At 33.3% G+C, this 16268-nt stretch overlaps 2 protein-coding genes across 2 annotated transcripts; one reads left to right on the forward strand and one right to left on the reverse strand.

The window, feature by feature from the left end:
- Positions 1–4134: 4134 nt before the first annotated feature.
- Positions 4135–14931, forward strand: LOC127712332 (uncharacterized). Its single transcript, XM_052218703.1, has 2 exons — positions 4135–4227; positions 12740–14931. Exon 2 carries the CDS (start codon positions 12752–12754, stop codon positions 13727–13729), a length of 978 nt encoding a protein of 325 aa, XP_052074663.1. The 5' UTR covers positions 4135–4227; positions 12740–12751; the 3' UTR covers positions 13730–14931.
- On the reverse strand, positions 8644–11143 carry LOC127712333 (uncharacterized). The gene is made up of 2 exons (XM_052218704.1): positions 11013–11143; positions 8644–10237 (listed from the first exon to the last, which is right to left on the reverse strand). The coding sequence occupies exon 2, from the start codon at positions 10228–10230 to the stop codon at positions 9289–9291; it is 942 nt and encodes a 313-aa protein (XP_052074664.1). The 5' UTR covers positions 10231–10237; positions 11013–11143; the 3' UTR covers positions 8644–9288.
- Positions 14932–16268: the final 1337 nt, after the last annotated feature.

The following is a 16268-nucleotide window of genomic DNA, read 5'->3' on the forward strand; positions in this document are numbered from 1 at the left end:
CATTTCCGTTCAAGGCATATAAAGTTTTAATAATGACGAATACAACTGTGACGTTACATTTTGTATCAGGTGTCGCCATTGCTGCGCTCTACAAACAATATTCATAAGCATATTTGATTTACGAAGAAGTGTACTATACTTATAGGATGGGGCAAAGACAAGGAATATCAAGACCTTAAATCGCCGTCTTTTTACTACTAAATGTAGTTTTTTTAAGATATCAATGAAACGTTGGTATAATTGCAGAGCAAATGCATTTAGAAATAAAGGTTATTCTGACCTTCAGAACTTCAAATAGCAATTTTATGTGATTTCGCGATCAAAATGTATCTTACAGTTTGTTATTCATATTTTATCACCAATACAACATGATAATTATTGGAACTGCAGTTTAAATTGAAAAGTAAAGCACGCAATCAGAGTGAAAATCAATTTTTTGGGAAAAGTGACACGGCTTTATACTAGTATTATTACAATGTTTTGTAGTATTTGAACTTGTACTTAACTTTCTCTGAAACTTCTGAATTTTCCCAAGTTACTATGTTTTCATGCCTGTTATTATAGACTGAATGATTTCAATTTTTGTACACACCCCAACTATGCTCTTCATGCTCTTTTTGGGAAGGATAATAATTTATCAATATAATTGATAAATAATTAGTTTTTAATTTTTTGCCTCCTTATAAAAAAGTGGATGTTTACTTGCCATCAGCGACGAACACGTGACACTAGTAGAGCAGGGAGTGGTTACCCTGCCGAACCACTTGAGTTTATCCCAGATTTTTAGTTGGGTTTGCGTGTTTCTTCATTGAAATTGTTTTTAACTTTTTCGTCTGTTCGTCCTTCTTTTTTTTCAATGGTATTTGTTGGTTTTGTTCAACTCATAATAATTTTGATCAGTTTAACAGTTTTGGTTATTTATTTTTTTATTAAGTCGCAACATAAATTGAAAAGGCACCGATCATATCTTGTGGTTGTCAAAGGTTCTTTAAACTCACAACAAAAACACACCATTCTTTTAAGTTGTATATAGAACCAAGATTTTTTGGGAGTAAACTACACATTGCATTGATTTTTTCGCTATGGTTCAATGACACAAACATCTCAATATTTTTGCCATCGAATGAAATATTTAAAAAAATGCTCCTACCCCACAATGATTTTATTTGGGAACTCAAGTGGGAGGTAGGAAGAGTTATCATCCCGAATTCCCGAGAAATTGAATGCCAAATCCTGGATTCCCGTCAAATAATGTGTCCGTTGCCGCTCCCTCAATACTACTATTCCTGTGTAAATGATCATGAAGCAATGTAATTGCTTATTACTAGTGACGTGTGTTCAATCGATTATCAGTATGAAATTCCTGGAAACCAGTGACTTCATAGAAAAGAAGATTTGATTGAATACTTAGTATCTTACGAAGTTTCACATTATTTCCTGTATACCTGATTAATCCTTTCTGATTCATTTCATAAGGCAAAAGTTCGGAAGTTATAACGTTTTTGTTTTATCCGCATCTTGTTTTTCTTTTTCATAGTTAGCTAAAATTTACGCAGTTTTTCTTTGTAAAATTATTTGGCGTCTTTAATCAAAGTATTTTTTCTGGTCGAGTCGCACAATGTTTAAATCTGGAGTACAGTATAATGAATGTCGGTTACCTGGCATGTAAGCAGTAGGCTGTGTATTGGATGATACGTACATACAGCTTTCAACCCACGTGTATGAATCCTGAAATATGTCTAGAATGTGCCAATTACTATACACATTTGACCTTAGACAGTTTGGCTGTTCTATTAGGAACCTTTCGTTTTTTTATACTCTCCAATGTGTTAAATTTCTACCTTTTGGATCTTTCAGTCTCGAGCATACCTGGTGAAGTTATTTTAGAATTATGTGGAGTGCGCGCGGAATTCGTATCATGCACTTTTCCCCAACGATTTTCAAACCATTACCTTGAACTTTCTAGAATGTTTGTACATGCATTCAAATTGTGTATACATAATATTTACATTTTTTCTGGATGGCAACATGTAGTCAATTTTAGCAGCATTCTCGATATAGTGGGATTACAGTCTTAAGCCATCAAAAATTCTAGAATGTTCGTCTATAAAATTTTAAAGATGTACAACCCATTGTGTACACGTACATTTGAAAAAAAATGAGATTGTGAAATTTTCACGTGGCGTTTTCTACAATGAATTTTCCAATTTTAATTGAAAAACAAAGGATATGGGGTATCCATTCATGACACAAAATCAGTAGATGCATAGCAAAAAACACGTACACAAAAAGCAAAAGAACAGCGCTTTCATTGCTGTGTTTCCTCTCAAATTCACAGTGAGGCCTTCAATACGGAGCAAAAAAAAAAAAAAAAAAAAAAAAAATAACAGTCACCGCGCAGCAACTTTAAGACGGTCCCTAGCCCCGGTTTGATTTGAATTCTTTGCAAAATAATTCGGATAGACTTTTTAAGATGTAACACCACCAAATCGGGCCCGGTCAAGAAATTACTTAGTAGTACATATTCAAAACAAAATAGTTCCTACGCATAAGTGTAAATATCAAAATCAGTAGAATATATTTTGGTAATTTAGGTATCAAATGAAAGGTGAAGGACTAGTGAACCCTGTAGAACACATTTTGACTGATAATTTTGAATAAAAAAAATATATGAATGAATTCTAAAATTGAGGGCATATATTGCCTGTTTATCAGATATGAAGTAACGGTTTATTGACCCCCCCCCTCCCCCCCCCCCCAATAAATGTTTGAAAGTGAAACATTTTGGGGGCCAAGAATAGGTGGTGTGCGTCTTATTAGAATTTTAGTACTCTAACTTGCCTAAAATTGAGAGAATGAAATGACACACAAAAGAGAAGTTATCTCATAAAATAAATACACCATGAAAACTTTAAAAATACAGAAGAGCATACACCTCATCTTTTAATTTTGTCTGTTTAACGTATGATATCTCCTAGAAGACTGAGCGTGGTTTATATTATGAGATTTTCTGATTTGTATGAATTTCAAATCAAGCTTAATCATGGTAAAATGTCGGGCGGCGGGCGGGACTACCAATAAAAGAGGGTACATGTTTTGTGCTACCAATAGTCTATTTAACAATTATCGATTTGATTCTGTTTACACATTTTTAAGTCAAGTTGTTCCCCTTTGCTAAATGTTAACTAGTTCTAAACCAGAAAAATATGGTTGCTGACCTTGCAAAGCATGACATGTTGTAAGTGATATATAGGCGTTTTAACCATTTAAAATAAAAAATAACTATTGATATCAAAGTTTTTATATTTACAAAAGATTAGAATGTTCTTAAAAGATATGAAAAACTTACACACATTACGGGTAGAAAAATGTGCTCTCTTCGCTAGCTCGTCTTATTAATGAAAACGTATGTCCCTCCCAAGGGAAACAACTCATAAAAATAGATCTCTGATTAAAGTTTCAGTTACTGAATTTTCAAATAGACGGTTCCTTCTACAGGTTTTAACCCAAAGTCTCCAATTTTCTAGAATGTAACAATATACCCTGAAGATGCAGATACATTGAAGATGGGTACCTTACTTTATGTACACATTTGGAAAATTATCATGGCTGATTTTCCATATTGTTCAGCTGTATTGTCAATGAAGGATATCGTATAATCAACTCCTTCTAAAGTTTACAAATCTGAGCTAACAAATGTTCTAGAATACGAGTCGAAGGAGATGCGGTCGTGACATCAATCGAACAGAAACCGAACGAAATCAAATGATAAAACATTACTGCGTTGTAAAAACTTCCATTTGTCATTTGGAACAATTAAAAGGAACAATCACGACGGAGGGTCGCCATATTGTGTAATCAACGTCTAGTTTTCAGCAAACAATCTTTAAACTTTCTACAAAAAGGAAATCAATTTTGCAATTAAGTCGTGTTTCATTTTCGACCTTTAGCTTTCAATCTGTCTACAACAACAAATGCTTTATTTATTTCTAGACACAAATGTGACCTATAATTGCTAATTTTAACGTCATTTGGTCTCTGGTGCAGATTTGTCTCATTGGCAATCATACCACATCTTCTTATTAATTTTACGAGAGGTCAATACATACAAATTATACGAAATAGACAGTAGAGGTTAGTGTATAATAACACGTGATTTTCATGACAAAGAAATATACAATTTATTGATTACTTGTTCCTTAAGGAGAAGAAATATCTAGAGTAAATGTAAGTACCTACATATATATATATATATATATATTTATGTGTAAATACCTTATATTTTAAAACATGTGATAATTTTGTTCTTAGAAAAGTACATATTTTCAAAAATGTAAAAATATTAAAGTAAACCAATCAATTTCTCTTTTGTAAGATAATTTGGCTGCTGCCTTTTGCGCCAATTCACGTCTATCATTTGGTATATCGAGAAAAAAGGTCGTGAAAGAATAAGAAAAGATGGCCAAGCATTGCGATCGGATCGTTAAAGATCTTGCAACGGACAATGTGTGCAATTTTATACAATTCAACTGCAAAATCTGTGAAAATGTCCGTTGTATTATTAAAAGACTGAAAAGATCAGTAAACAGAAATATGTCTATCAAAATGGTTCTACGTCCTTAATAATACTGCGTATTAAGAAAAGAAAAAAATGCAGTACGGTTTATTTTTAATAAAAGCTTACTTTCTACCGCAAATTTGATAATCACTTAAGAAATGGGGTAATAAAAATATTAAATTTCGTTGAAGTCCTTCAACAGATTTGAGTTTTCTTCAAATATGTGTGTGACATTTTTTTTTATTTCAAACTATTTTTTTATCGAAAATTTTACATTGGGCATTAATCTGGAATTCCTTATCATACCTTGATATAAATTGTTGTTGAAATAAAGATGTAAATCATAACATGTTAATTTTTGAATAAAAAATAAAGTTTATCACATCTCCCTCTAATTTTCACATGCCGCAATTTTGAACTCCCCGGATTCAATCATTTTCCATTAAAATTTAAGCTCAAATTTTTTCTCAAATTTGTTAATCAAGATTTTTAAAACCAAAAGGAATGGCTACCCCCGGTTTAAAAAAAAAATCGACAAGATCTTCCTCTTATTGATAAAGTATGAGGCAATTTTGACTTTTGATATCACATTAAAAGACAGACAGTAATTGCTTTAAGTCATCACGGACTAGTCGGTGTAGTCTTATTAAAAACCCAGACGAAATGACATTGAACCACCATAGCTTAGCAGTTTTAACCCCAACAAAAGTGACCCGGAAGAAGTCATGAAAGTTCAGTCTTTTGCTGTACCAATTAAATAATAAATTTTTATATAATTACAAAACAATTTTAACACTTCCAATGAGCTTGGCAATGGCAAGTAAACGGCACCGGATCTTTCACGATCAAATTTGTATAAAAATTCAAATGTCGTTCCACACTCTCTGCACTTTAAGAAACTATGTAACAACTCTTATGGGGGAAAAGGGGGGGGAGGTTCGTAAGTTGCGAAATTTCTGTTCCATTCCAGTATAACCTCATTTTTCAGTGGCAGTCCGAATATCCCGTCCTTCATTGCGGTTGCTCCTATTACAGGATCCACAGGGACTTGATTAACAGATCCAAAAATGTTTTAAAAAAATCAAATTTGCTGTCTATTTGTAGTAAACATTATGAACGCTGCTTTCGCCGTGGAAAATTTGAAATTTTTGACCTGAATGAAAAGATAGTTGAGTAAGGGTGGCGTTGATCGGAAAATCAATACATGCTTCTGATAGAATAATGATCATTTAGGAAGGAAATGAGTTTCCTTGTAAGGTATACAGTCACACAAAAATATTTTTGATTAATTTTTTATTAATAGAAGGGTAGGCTATTAAAAATGTCGACATAGATCCCTTTAGGATTTTTCAGTATACGGATATGGATAGTACTCTGCACATTGCTAGATCGCAAAGAAATATTGCCGCCAACTTAAAATACGTCCTATCAAATGAAATCAAAGCATGATGTACGTTATACACAACAACTGCGTATACTTTTTTGTAAGTTCTTACATAAAAATTATTTTTGATAAAACGTACTGAATTAGAATACGAAGCTTTCAAACCCGACATCGTCACCCGTCGTGACAATTTCTTTCTTAACTTTTCAGGAACATATGCTGTGTAATCTGTTTATTTTTTTTCACTCTTTTTTTTTCCAACGCAATTTTTGTCTCGCCTTAACGGAGTCAAAAAGCGAGACAAAGGTATAGTGTTTCCGGCGGCGGCGGCGTCAACAATGTATTAGTTTGTGATTAGGTCAGATTATAGGGAACCACTGGTGGTAGGTTAATGCTATTTGGTATGCAGTTGTATTAGCATTGGCACATCACGTTTCCATGGAGATTATTTTGCCCCGCTCCCTCAGTCATGGTCTATTCACTTTGAAACTTTTGCTTAGTTTACATGTATTAGTTTGTGATTAGGTCAGTTTATGTGGAACCGCTAGTAATAGGTCAATGATATTTGGTATGCAGTTGTATTAACATTGGCACATCTCATGTCCATGGAGATTACTTGGCTGGCCCCCTCAGTCATGGTCTATTGACTTTGAAACTTTTGCTTAGTTTACATGTATTAGTTTCTGATTAGGTCAGTTTATGGAGAATCACTAGTGGTAGGTCAATATTTGGTATGAAATTGTTTTAGCATTGACACATCTCATTGCCATGGAAATTGTTTGGCCCTGTACCCTGTCATGGTTCATTGACTCTGAATATTTTGCATAACTTGCATGCTAAAGTATTGCTTTTTCAATTTCAACATTTGCATTTTACTATCTAAATAACAAAGAGGCGAGATATATCTCTGTATTAACAGTGTATTCACTTTATTGTATATCTTTTTCTTGTACACGAGTGTATCAGTAGTCAGTGTGTCGGCATTGATCATGATTTTGTTACGTACTTTGTAATGAATTATCAGCTGATACAGTTGTAAAATGTTTGCAAATCAAAATATAAACGTGCAAATTAAGGTTTCAGCTCCTTTAGTTAAAATCGACTCGTGACTGTTTTTAAAAACCCTTTTTTTATTCTTGTATTTCATTTTATTTGCTTTCTAAACTTAGTCATGAACGCATCAAACGATCGCGTATCGTCACGATTGATATCAAATGTTTTGCTGACCTAAGCTGGTAACCTATTATGTAATTACTTTTGTTACCTTTACCGCTGAGCATACCTGAAGAGGTATATCAATGCATGCAAATAGAACTCGAAAAAAAAAACAACGTAATGTGATGTTTTGTTTTGATGTATTACTTATGGTTCCATTCAAATGCAACTTAACTAATTCCAGATCAAAATTTGTAAAAAAAAATTAAGGACTAGTTAACCTGCGTAGGAACTCATACGCATTACGTCGTGAAACGTTTTTTTTTTTACGTATACACATTTTACTTGCAATGACGCTCACCTGTTGAATAATTTGATGTCCTTTCATATTTTTTTTGTAAAAACATATATACTCTAATAGAAGAATTTACATTTGTATTGTGTAAAAAAAGTTTAGCAACATTTTTTAAAATTCTTAATTTAATATTTCAAAAATAAACTACACATCTATACAAAACAAAAAATAAACTATTGTTAAAAAGAAAATAATTCACAAAGTACAATTTTACTCGATAAAAAATCGATTATAAAGATTTAAACTGAGAAATTAGATAAAATAATATGCATGTTGCTAAACTTTTTAAATATAGATTCTTACATTGATACCAGTGGATTATCGGATTTATCCAATCTCGATAGTTAAATTATCAATTTTAAAGTCCAAGCCTCGGCGAGGACTTTAAAATTTATAATTTAGCTATCGAGATTGGATAAATCCGATAATTCACGAGTAAGTATGTAAGAATCTGTTTCTCTAATGATTAAAAAATAAATCTTCTTTTTTTGTTAAACGAAAATCCCCTTCGAGTGCCTTTCACATTCCACGAAGTTGTCAGTTTCATTAACACCTGTTAGCATATTTTGATTCATTCAGTTAGCTAAAAAGGTTATGACCCTTAAAATCATCCAATGATCTTTTGAGATCACCGGCAACCACACGTTGATTAAATTTTTTTATACAATGGGTCCGGAAAGGGATAAATTTCCATAGAATTAGAGAAAAGTATATAAACAAACAGTTCATTGAATTTAACATTTTCCTGATATGTATGACATGTACATTGTGGTCAAATTACTTTATATATCAGACTTTTTTATAATGTGCATTATTTCATCTAGAATGATCGAAGCTTTAAAATGAAATTTATTTTAGCAGCAATGAAAACTGTATATCCTTCTTCCGGTCAAACGTTTTCGGAAACTTTAAATCTACTGAACTATTGTTTACTTGTTCTTGTACTGAAACTGTTGTTATCCAATAGGGGCGGGTCCAAAATCAGAGTAAAGGGGTGCGTAATCGTCCGAAATTCTTTTTTATTTTATTTTAAGCAAACAAAAACATGTTTTGTACTATAAAATAGTCGTACGCCCTCTACGCGCCCCTGGAGCCGCCATTGATACACTTTTTTTGCTACAAAAAGATGAAATCATGGATTGAAGTAAAATTTTGAATCCCATAAACTTTCGTTCTGACAATAACAGAGACTATAAGCGAATTGTTTAATCATCAAATGAAATCCAATTCAGGTAAAGACCAACAATTTGACGTTCTAAAGTAATTCAGTTTCAAAGTTAAAAGTCATTTACATATTACTGATGCCAACCATGTTAAGGTGGTACCTAACACTACAGGGAGATAACTCTGTAAAAATCAGCTAAACGTTTTAAATACGTTGTATTGTTAAGGAAATATTAAGCTTCTCAATGATCAAAATTAGTGTTTGTCAAACTGCTATATAACCAATGAAATTTTTCTGATAAAGTGGTTGATTCAAATTTTTTGAAATTTTTATATTTTTGTCAAAGGGTCAAAGTAAACATTTTGTCAAAATTTTATGAAAATTAAACGAGCCAAATTAATATTAGTCAAGGTGTTGGGTACCACCTTAAGTCTTTACTATCTTTTCCAAACAATCCATGCAATATAGATCAACATTTAAAACACAACGATGTTTGCTAAACATCAAGTGCCTTCATGCATAGCATAAAAGTAATATTGAACTCTATAAAACACAGATTTTAACAGGAAATTCCGTGAATTGTTCGTTTTCATAATACAAATAGGTTTATTTGATTCTCTAATAAGTTAGACAGTTATTGCACGCACACTAAGAGACAGGGTACTTATACACTACTGTAACTTTACAAATTTGGACAATGTACTTATAAGCTTTCCTAAGCTTGTACGAATAGAATTGAAAGTTGACATCATTTGATTCATAGAGTTACTAAATCTTGCCATTATTCCTATTTTTTGTTGTTGTGAATAACTTGGTTGTGGTTCATTGTTTTGAGGTTGTTGTTGAGATTGTGGTTGTTGTTGTCTTTTAGTTGGTTGCTTGTTACTATTCTGCATCTGCATTTGATATTGTCTATGCATTTGTTGTTGCATTTGTTGGTGACGCATTGCATTTTGTTGGAACTGTTGATCTGGCATGCCTTGGTGTGGTCCATGTCCATGACCGGCACCTGGGACTTGACCTGGTGCTGATATGGCTGCTCCACTTCCGTGCCCTTGCTTCATTTTCTGCCAAGCAGCATTTATTTTATTTGTAGGCGATTTTGTAGTGATAGGATGTTCTGGTGCTTCATATTCCACAGCAGGTGCTTTCGTTGTTGGTTTCTTGCCTGTCTGTTGGCCACCTGCAGCTCCCTGTGGTGGTGGTCCCATCATTCCATTACCCATCATACCTGGATACATTGGATAATGACCTCCCATCATACCATGTCCGCCCATCATTCCAGTACTATGACCCATCATACCTTGACCTCCCATTCCATGCCCCATCATTGCTCCACTACCACCCATCATACCTTGCGGTATCGGTGGTGGTTGAGTATTAAAGCCACCACTCATAGCAGCTGCGAATTCTGGAGGAACTGGACCATAATTTGGTCCTCCAAATCCCATTCCGGCTCCTCCCATTCCACCCCCGCCTGCCTGTGGATTCCATGAACCTCCTGCTCCACCTTCAGCTGCACCACCACCTCCAGCTCCACCATTCCACGTTCCTCCCATCTGCTGACAAAAGCATGTCGGTAACAACAAACTTGCAAATGTAAGCGCTATCATTCTGTTTCTGGTTGGTAAAAATTAAATATATATTGAATTAGATAAAAATTATGTTAACTACATGAAAAGATACGTTAAAGTATCATAATCCATCAAATAAAGATATAAACTATAGTTTGATAATGTTGAAAGAAACAAAATGTGTGTATGTGTGGTCGATCTGATTGGATTTTAGAACAAATGGAGCATCGGTGGTCTAAATAGTTCATTTACAGTGACCACGAAGGTTGTGAATTAGAACACCACTCGCCCGTTCTGGTCTTAATTGACTAAGATTACCAATTTTCCCCTGTCGAATGTTGGTGGTTCTCTACGGGTATTACGGCTTTCTCCACCAATAATATACATGGCCGCCATGGTATGACCAAGAGTGCTGAAACTGGCGTTAAGTATGCTTGACAATACGGTTTTAATATGTTTGAAAAACAACTGACATCTGTCGGGTTACCCATCTGTATTCGCCGCATTGTTTAAACCTCGATAATTTGTTTTTAAATCGATAATTATGTATAATAGGAGTAAATGTGGAATACATATACTGCAATAAGACAGCAATCCAACGACAAAAATAATCAACAGACATAAAAACAATCTTCTAAAATAATGTCTTAACACAATACAAAGCTATTTGCTAATTTTCAATTTAAATGCATGATGCCTCAAAGTATATGTACATAAAACACTGCTCGAATCACCATGATTTTATGACAACTATATATGCTGATATCTTTTACTATCTAGAAGTTTTGTAATTTGTTGAAATCTATTCAAGTTTTACTTACCTTGTTTGTAATGGCGGCAGTCCCTAGTTCTCCCAAGTCATATCCCAGTGATTAATAACGTTCCCTGTCACGATACTTTACGCGACAAATTGAGAGGCTATCCAACTGACAGATAAGAACAGCAACAGAATACCAAATTACTTTCTGTGTAAAAACAAGCGTCATATTGAGGTATTTGACTTCTGGTAATTAATTTTCTGGTAATAATAGAATAGTTATATTACGATGTATAATATCTTAAATGTACCTTTTAATGTACTTCATTTGAATACTAATTAAAAAATATGTGAACAGATATTGTAAGAAAAAGTACATATTTGTCACTATTTCTACTATATTAAGCCTCTGATGTTCCTATTATATATTTTCCCCTTTTGTGTTGATGCATCATGGGAATTTGGTACATTTATCATTTCTTTTTCTCATCTTACTAAAAAGTATTTAAAAATAAATGTTAATATTATGTTAAAGATAATTCTGATATCTCGTGCAGCCAACAATTTTTATGTTTTCACTAAAACCTGTGCTTGCTTTTGAAAATTTGAAAATTCCAACAATAAAAAAGTCCTCGCAGTCAAACATATTATTGTTAAATAAGTATATTTTAACATTCATACATTTGAAAGTATACTTTACAAATAAATTTAATATGAAACTTTTCCTCGATATTTCAATAGTTTTATGTTCAAAATTTGTTAAAGCGGTTGTGTCGTTAATACAATACGACACTTTTAGCCTATGAACACTGGTGCTACAAATACATGTATCTTCAAATACTGTAAATTCACAAATGATTGCGTGCATTTATTTTTGCGATTTTTTTTTGAGATGAACAAAATGCGAAATTAATTATTGCGATTTCAGGCTTGAAAAGGTGCATAGAGATATATTTATCAGATGTCAGAATGCGAGTTCTTTTATTGCGATACCTACCCAGTCGCATTATTCGCATTGATAAAATCCTCGCAATAAATTCTGAATTTATATCGATAAACAACTGTATTATCCCCATGACAAATATGATGTTGTCCCAGCAGACATAGCCGCCAAAAAACAACATTTTTTTGTGAATTAATTACATTATATACACTGTGTAAAGTATTGAAAATTTTCTTGGACCCATTTAATTAAGAAGGTATCTTCAACAAACTTGAGCCTGTTTTAGATTCCTTTTGCATTTCAAACAAACATAATGAACTGGATCTTTTTTTTTTATACAAATACGAAGATGTGGTATGATTGCAAATGAGCAAACTCTCCACCAGAGACCAGTTACACATTGTAACGTAGAATGTAACAACTATAGGTCACCATACGGCCTTCAACAATGAGCATAACCCATACCGCATAGAAAGCTACAATACATGTGTAGGTCCACCATATATTCCACGAAACCTCTTTCAATATGGCCACCGAGCAGTTAACACCATAAAAATCAGCTCTCATTTTTAGAAGTTTTAAGCCAAACTTAAGAAGGCTCTATCTAGGATTTTCTTACTATGTGATACCTAATTCAATAGAGAATAGAATAATATAACTTGTGTGGCATTATTTTCAACAGGAACAATTAAGTGACCTGTGAATGATTATTTTGGCACAAGGATTTTGTATTTGTTTCTGTTTCTATTCTTCACCTCGAATATAGGAGATCGAGGATATCCTCATTAAACCAATAACCCACATAAAATGATTCATAATAATATTTGATTTTTGATTTTTACTCCTAGAGGTAACATTATATGCACAGTATGTCTTCATGGCAAACGGTAGCTGGTTACAAATCTACAAACAAAAGATCTACATCTAAACCTGGGAATTCTGTTCAGACATTGCTTGCAGCAAAAGTGGATAAGGATAAACCATCACCTAAAAAACGAACCCATTCAGACGTATCCAGTGACTCAAACAATAGTTTAGACTCATCTGGTATAAAGAACTTTCAAAAAGATATTGACGACATTAAATCAAAACTTGAAGGTGTGACAAGGAGAGAGGACCTTGATAGAGTAACAAAGGATCTGATAAAAACTAGTGATGTTGAGGAAGTAGTTACTGTAATTGTTAAAAAGCTGATGAATGAATTTGAAATAACTGTACAAAACAAGATTGATGAAAAAGTTGAAGAAGTTAAAAATGAAATGCAGGAAAAATTGCATGTTTTAGCTATAGAAAACGAAGACCTAAAGAAACAGCTCCAAGATATACAGTATCCAAATACAACAATAATAAGAGACCTTAATAAAACAAGTCGACTTTCAAAACAGGCTGATATAAGTAGCAATTACAACGAGCAGTATTCGAGAAAAAATAACATTAAAATACTTAATTTTCCAAGAAAGGAACATCAAGATCTAAGAAAGGACTTTATGGAATTTGTCAAAACAGACCTCAACGTTCAATTGGAAGATAGAGATGTGGTTGCAATCCACCGTATACCGTCACAAAAAGTTGGGCCCTATCCAGTTATTGTTAAACTATTCAATAGTGATGTAAAGCGTAAGATTATGAGATGTAGAAAAGAATTGACTAGTAAGATTAAATTTGTGGATAACGTTACTCAAAGAAATATGGGCTTAATTAAAAGACTTAGAGAAACGGAAGAATTTGAATCTGTCTGGTATTATAATTGTGGAATTTATGGTAGAACTTTTTCAGGACTTCAGCTAAAATTTGGACTATATGACGACATTCATTACAGACTACAACAAGGGAAATAGATGTTATGGGAATAGAACTTAGACCTCACAGACAGATTGAGAATTCAACTTCGCTGCTGATAATTGACTGAACTTATGATATTTGTGCTTATTTCCCCTTCTTTGTATAAAAAAAAATCAAAGTTATCTCCCTTATAATTATACTAGGTCATGATTTTGTTTTCTACATTTTAAAAATTCAAGTATTATGCACATTTATCGTCCCTCCCTTTGCCTTTATCACCCTGCTGAGTCGCTCATTTTTCCTCGTATCACGTACGGCTTTGATACGTGACCAGGGTAGCGTTCAATATTCTAGCAGCTATTTCTAAGACATCTATGTATGTTAAACGATAAGATGGTAGCTAGTCTATCATAATGACGTCACGAGTAATAACCTTTCCGACGCCATTTTGGATTCTCTAGATAGCATACATTTTTAAGGCTATCTAGATCTAGTTAGCGGCTAGGCTAACTACACGTTCAGTAGTCAAAATCTACGTTATGTTATAAGATGTTATAAGCAACGCCACAATGTCTGATGAGAAGTTATCAGCGACGTCATAATGTGTGAGGAGAAGTTATCAGCGACGTCACAATGTCTGAGGAGAAGTTATCAGCGACGTCATAATGTGTAAGGAGACGTTATCAAGCTTCTTTTCGTCAAGCGTAGAACTGTCTAAGGGAGGGAAATAGGTCAGTAATAAAACGATAAACAGATTATCGGATTTTCTACGTATAGATATCGTAAAATATCAGCCGCTACGCTCACTCGCCAACAAGGTTCACATTGTAGCTCGCGGCTGATATTTTACGATAAAATGTAGAAAACCCGATAATCTATACATATCTTGATTTTTGTTAAACTAGTATTGTCACAGTGTTAGTTTAATATAATGCAAGCTGCAAAAACTAAAAAATTTCAACGAGAAATTCATCGAGGCTTAACATATTGAAATACATTTTTCTTTTAATAGTATACTTGTATGTTACATGTACCTATAATTTATGCTATGAAATGCATGTGTTAAAAGTATTGAATTTCACTATTGGTTCCTGTTTGAAGATTATTAGTATATGTATGTTGAGAATTTGTATACTGCTTCATCTAGATGATATTTTGTGCAATTTTTATCTATTTATCACTGTATGTCATGCGAATGTATGAGGGTTTGTAAAAATGTATACTTTTTGAAATGATAATATATACATAATTCAAACAACTATGGGCTCTTTAAAAATACTGTCTGTTAATGTCTAGGTATGAGAGATATTTCAAAGAGGGAGATGTTTTTGTTTTTCTTAATAAATCTGGCAATTATAACAAGACACTCATTTCACAGTAGATCAAGAAAATAGTATAAGAACGTTCAGTTTATAAAAACTCAAAAAGGGTTTAACTCAAGTTCAAACACTATACATTTTCTAATGAGTTGTACTGTATCCTATGAACTTGCTACTTTAATCATACTACTGTAAATGAAATATGTTGGATTAAAAAAAAAACAAAAACAAAAACAAAATAAACCTCTTTCTAAATCACTAACATCTATTTTATCAACAACCAAAACTGCACTTCAGAATTACTGCGAAAGTAATTTATCAACGGACGATATGAATATCAGATGTGGATACAAAAAGAAATCTATAGTCCTGTTAAAAAGACATACACTCTTAGCCCCTCTCCTTGTGCGATAACATCAACATTTGACCTCTCCGTCCTTTACACTTTACTCAACTGATTGAAAGAACAAGTCCAACTTTGTTTTATGATAAAGGAAGGGACAACGAAGTAAAGGATATACTGTTTGAGGAATGAACGAATCATACTTTAAAAAAAATAGTCTTATTCAAGCAAGAACTTCTCCGAAACTAACGTTATCAAAATTCTTGCCTTTTTATATTGACAACATATGTACTACGTTTTGTTTTTCAACAGGCAGTCGGTATTGAACAGATATATCATGTTAAGGAGGGGTATTTGCGAAAAATACCAGTCGAGAGAATGTTAAATTTCGCGAGCCGTAAGGCGAGGGTAATTCATTCTCAAGACTGGTATTTTTCGCAAATACCCCTCAAGAACATGCTATATCTGTTTAATTACACCGAATGTTAACGTACAAAACGCATTGATGATCGTGACATAAAACGCATTGATGATCGTGACATTACAAGCGTCCAGTCGGATAGAGTATTTTTTGGCAAATACCACGGCAGAGAGGGTAAGAAAGGCATATCCTTTTTGCATATACCCCGGCGCTGTTAAAAATGAACGATATTCATTTGATAAAAGTAAATTGGTGAAAAATACACTGGCTATCAACCAATCAAAACCCAGGATTCTTACATAAGGTGTAATTATCCAAAAAAATCAATCAGATAAGTTATCATTATCTTATAGCCAACTTGGTTTTTAATAGTAAAATTGAGAATGGAAATGGGGAATGTGTCAAAGAGACAACAAACCGACCATAGAGCAGACAACAGCCGAAGGCCACCAATGGGTCTTCAATGCAGCGAGAAACTCCTGCACCCGGAGGCGTCCTTCAGCGTACATGTA

This window comes from Mytilus californianus, unplaced genomic scaffold, assembly GCF_021869535.1.
Source record: "Mytilus californianus isolate M0D057914Y unplaced genomic scaffold, xbMytCali1.0.p SCAF_8, whole genome shotgun sequence".
NCBI lineage: Eukaryota > Metazoa > Mollusca > Bivalvia > Mytilida > Mytilidae > Mytilus > Mytilus californianus.

What these genes read in the sequence shown, in the direction of transcription:
- LOC127712332 (XM_052218703.1), top strand. Translation starts at nt 12,752, where the DNA reads ATGCACAGTATGTCTTCATGGCAAACGGTAGCTGGTTACAAATCTACA.
- LOC127712333 (XM_052218704.1), bottom strand. Translation starts at nt 10,230, where the DNA reads ATGATAGCGCTTACATTTGCAAGTTTGTTGTTACCGACATGCTTTTGT.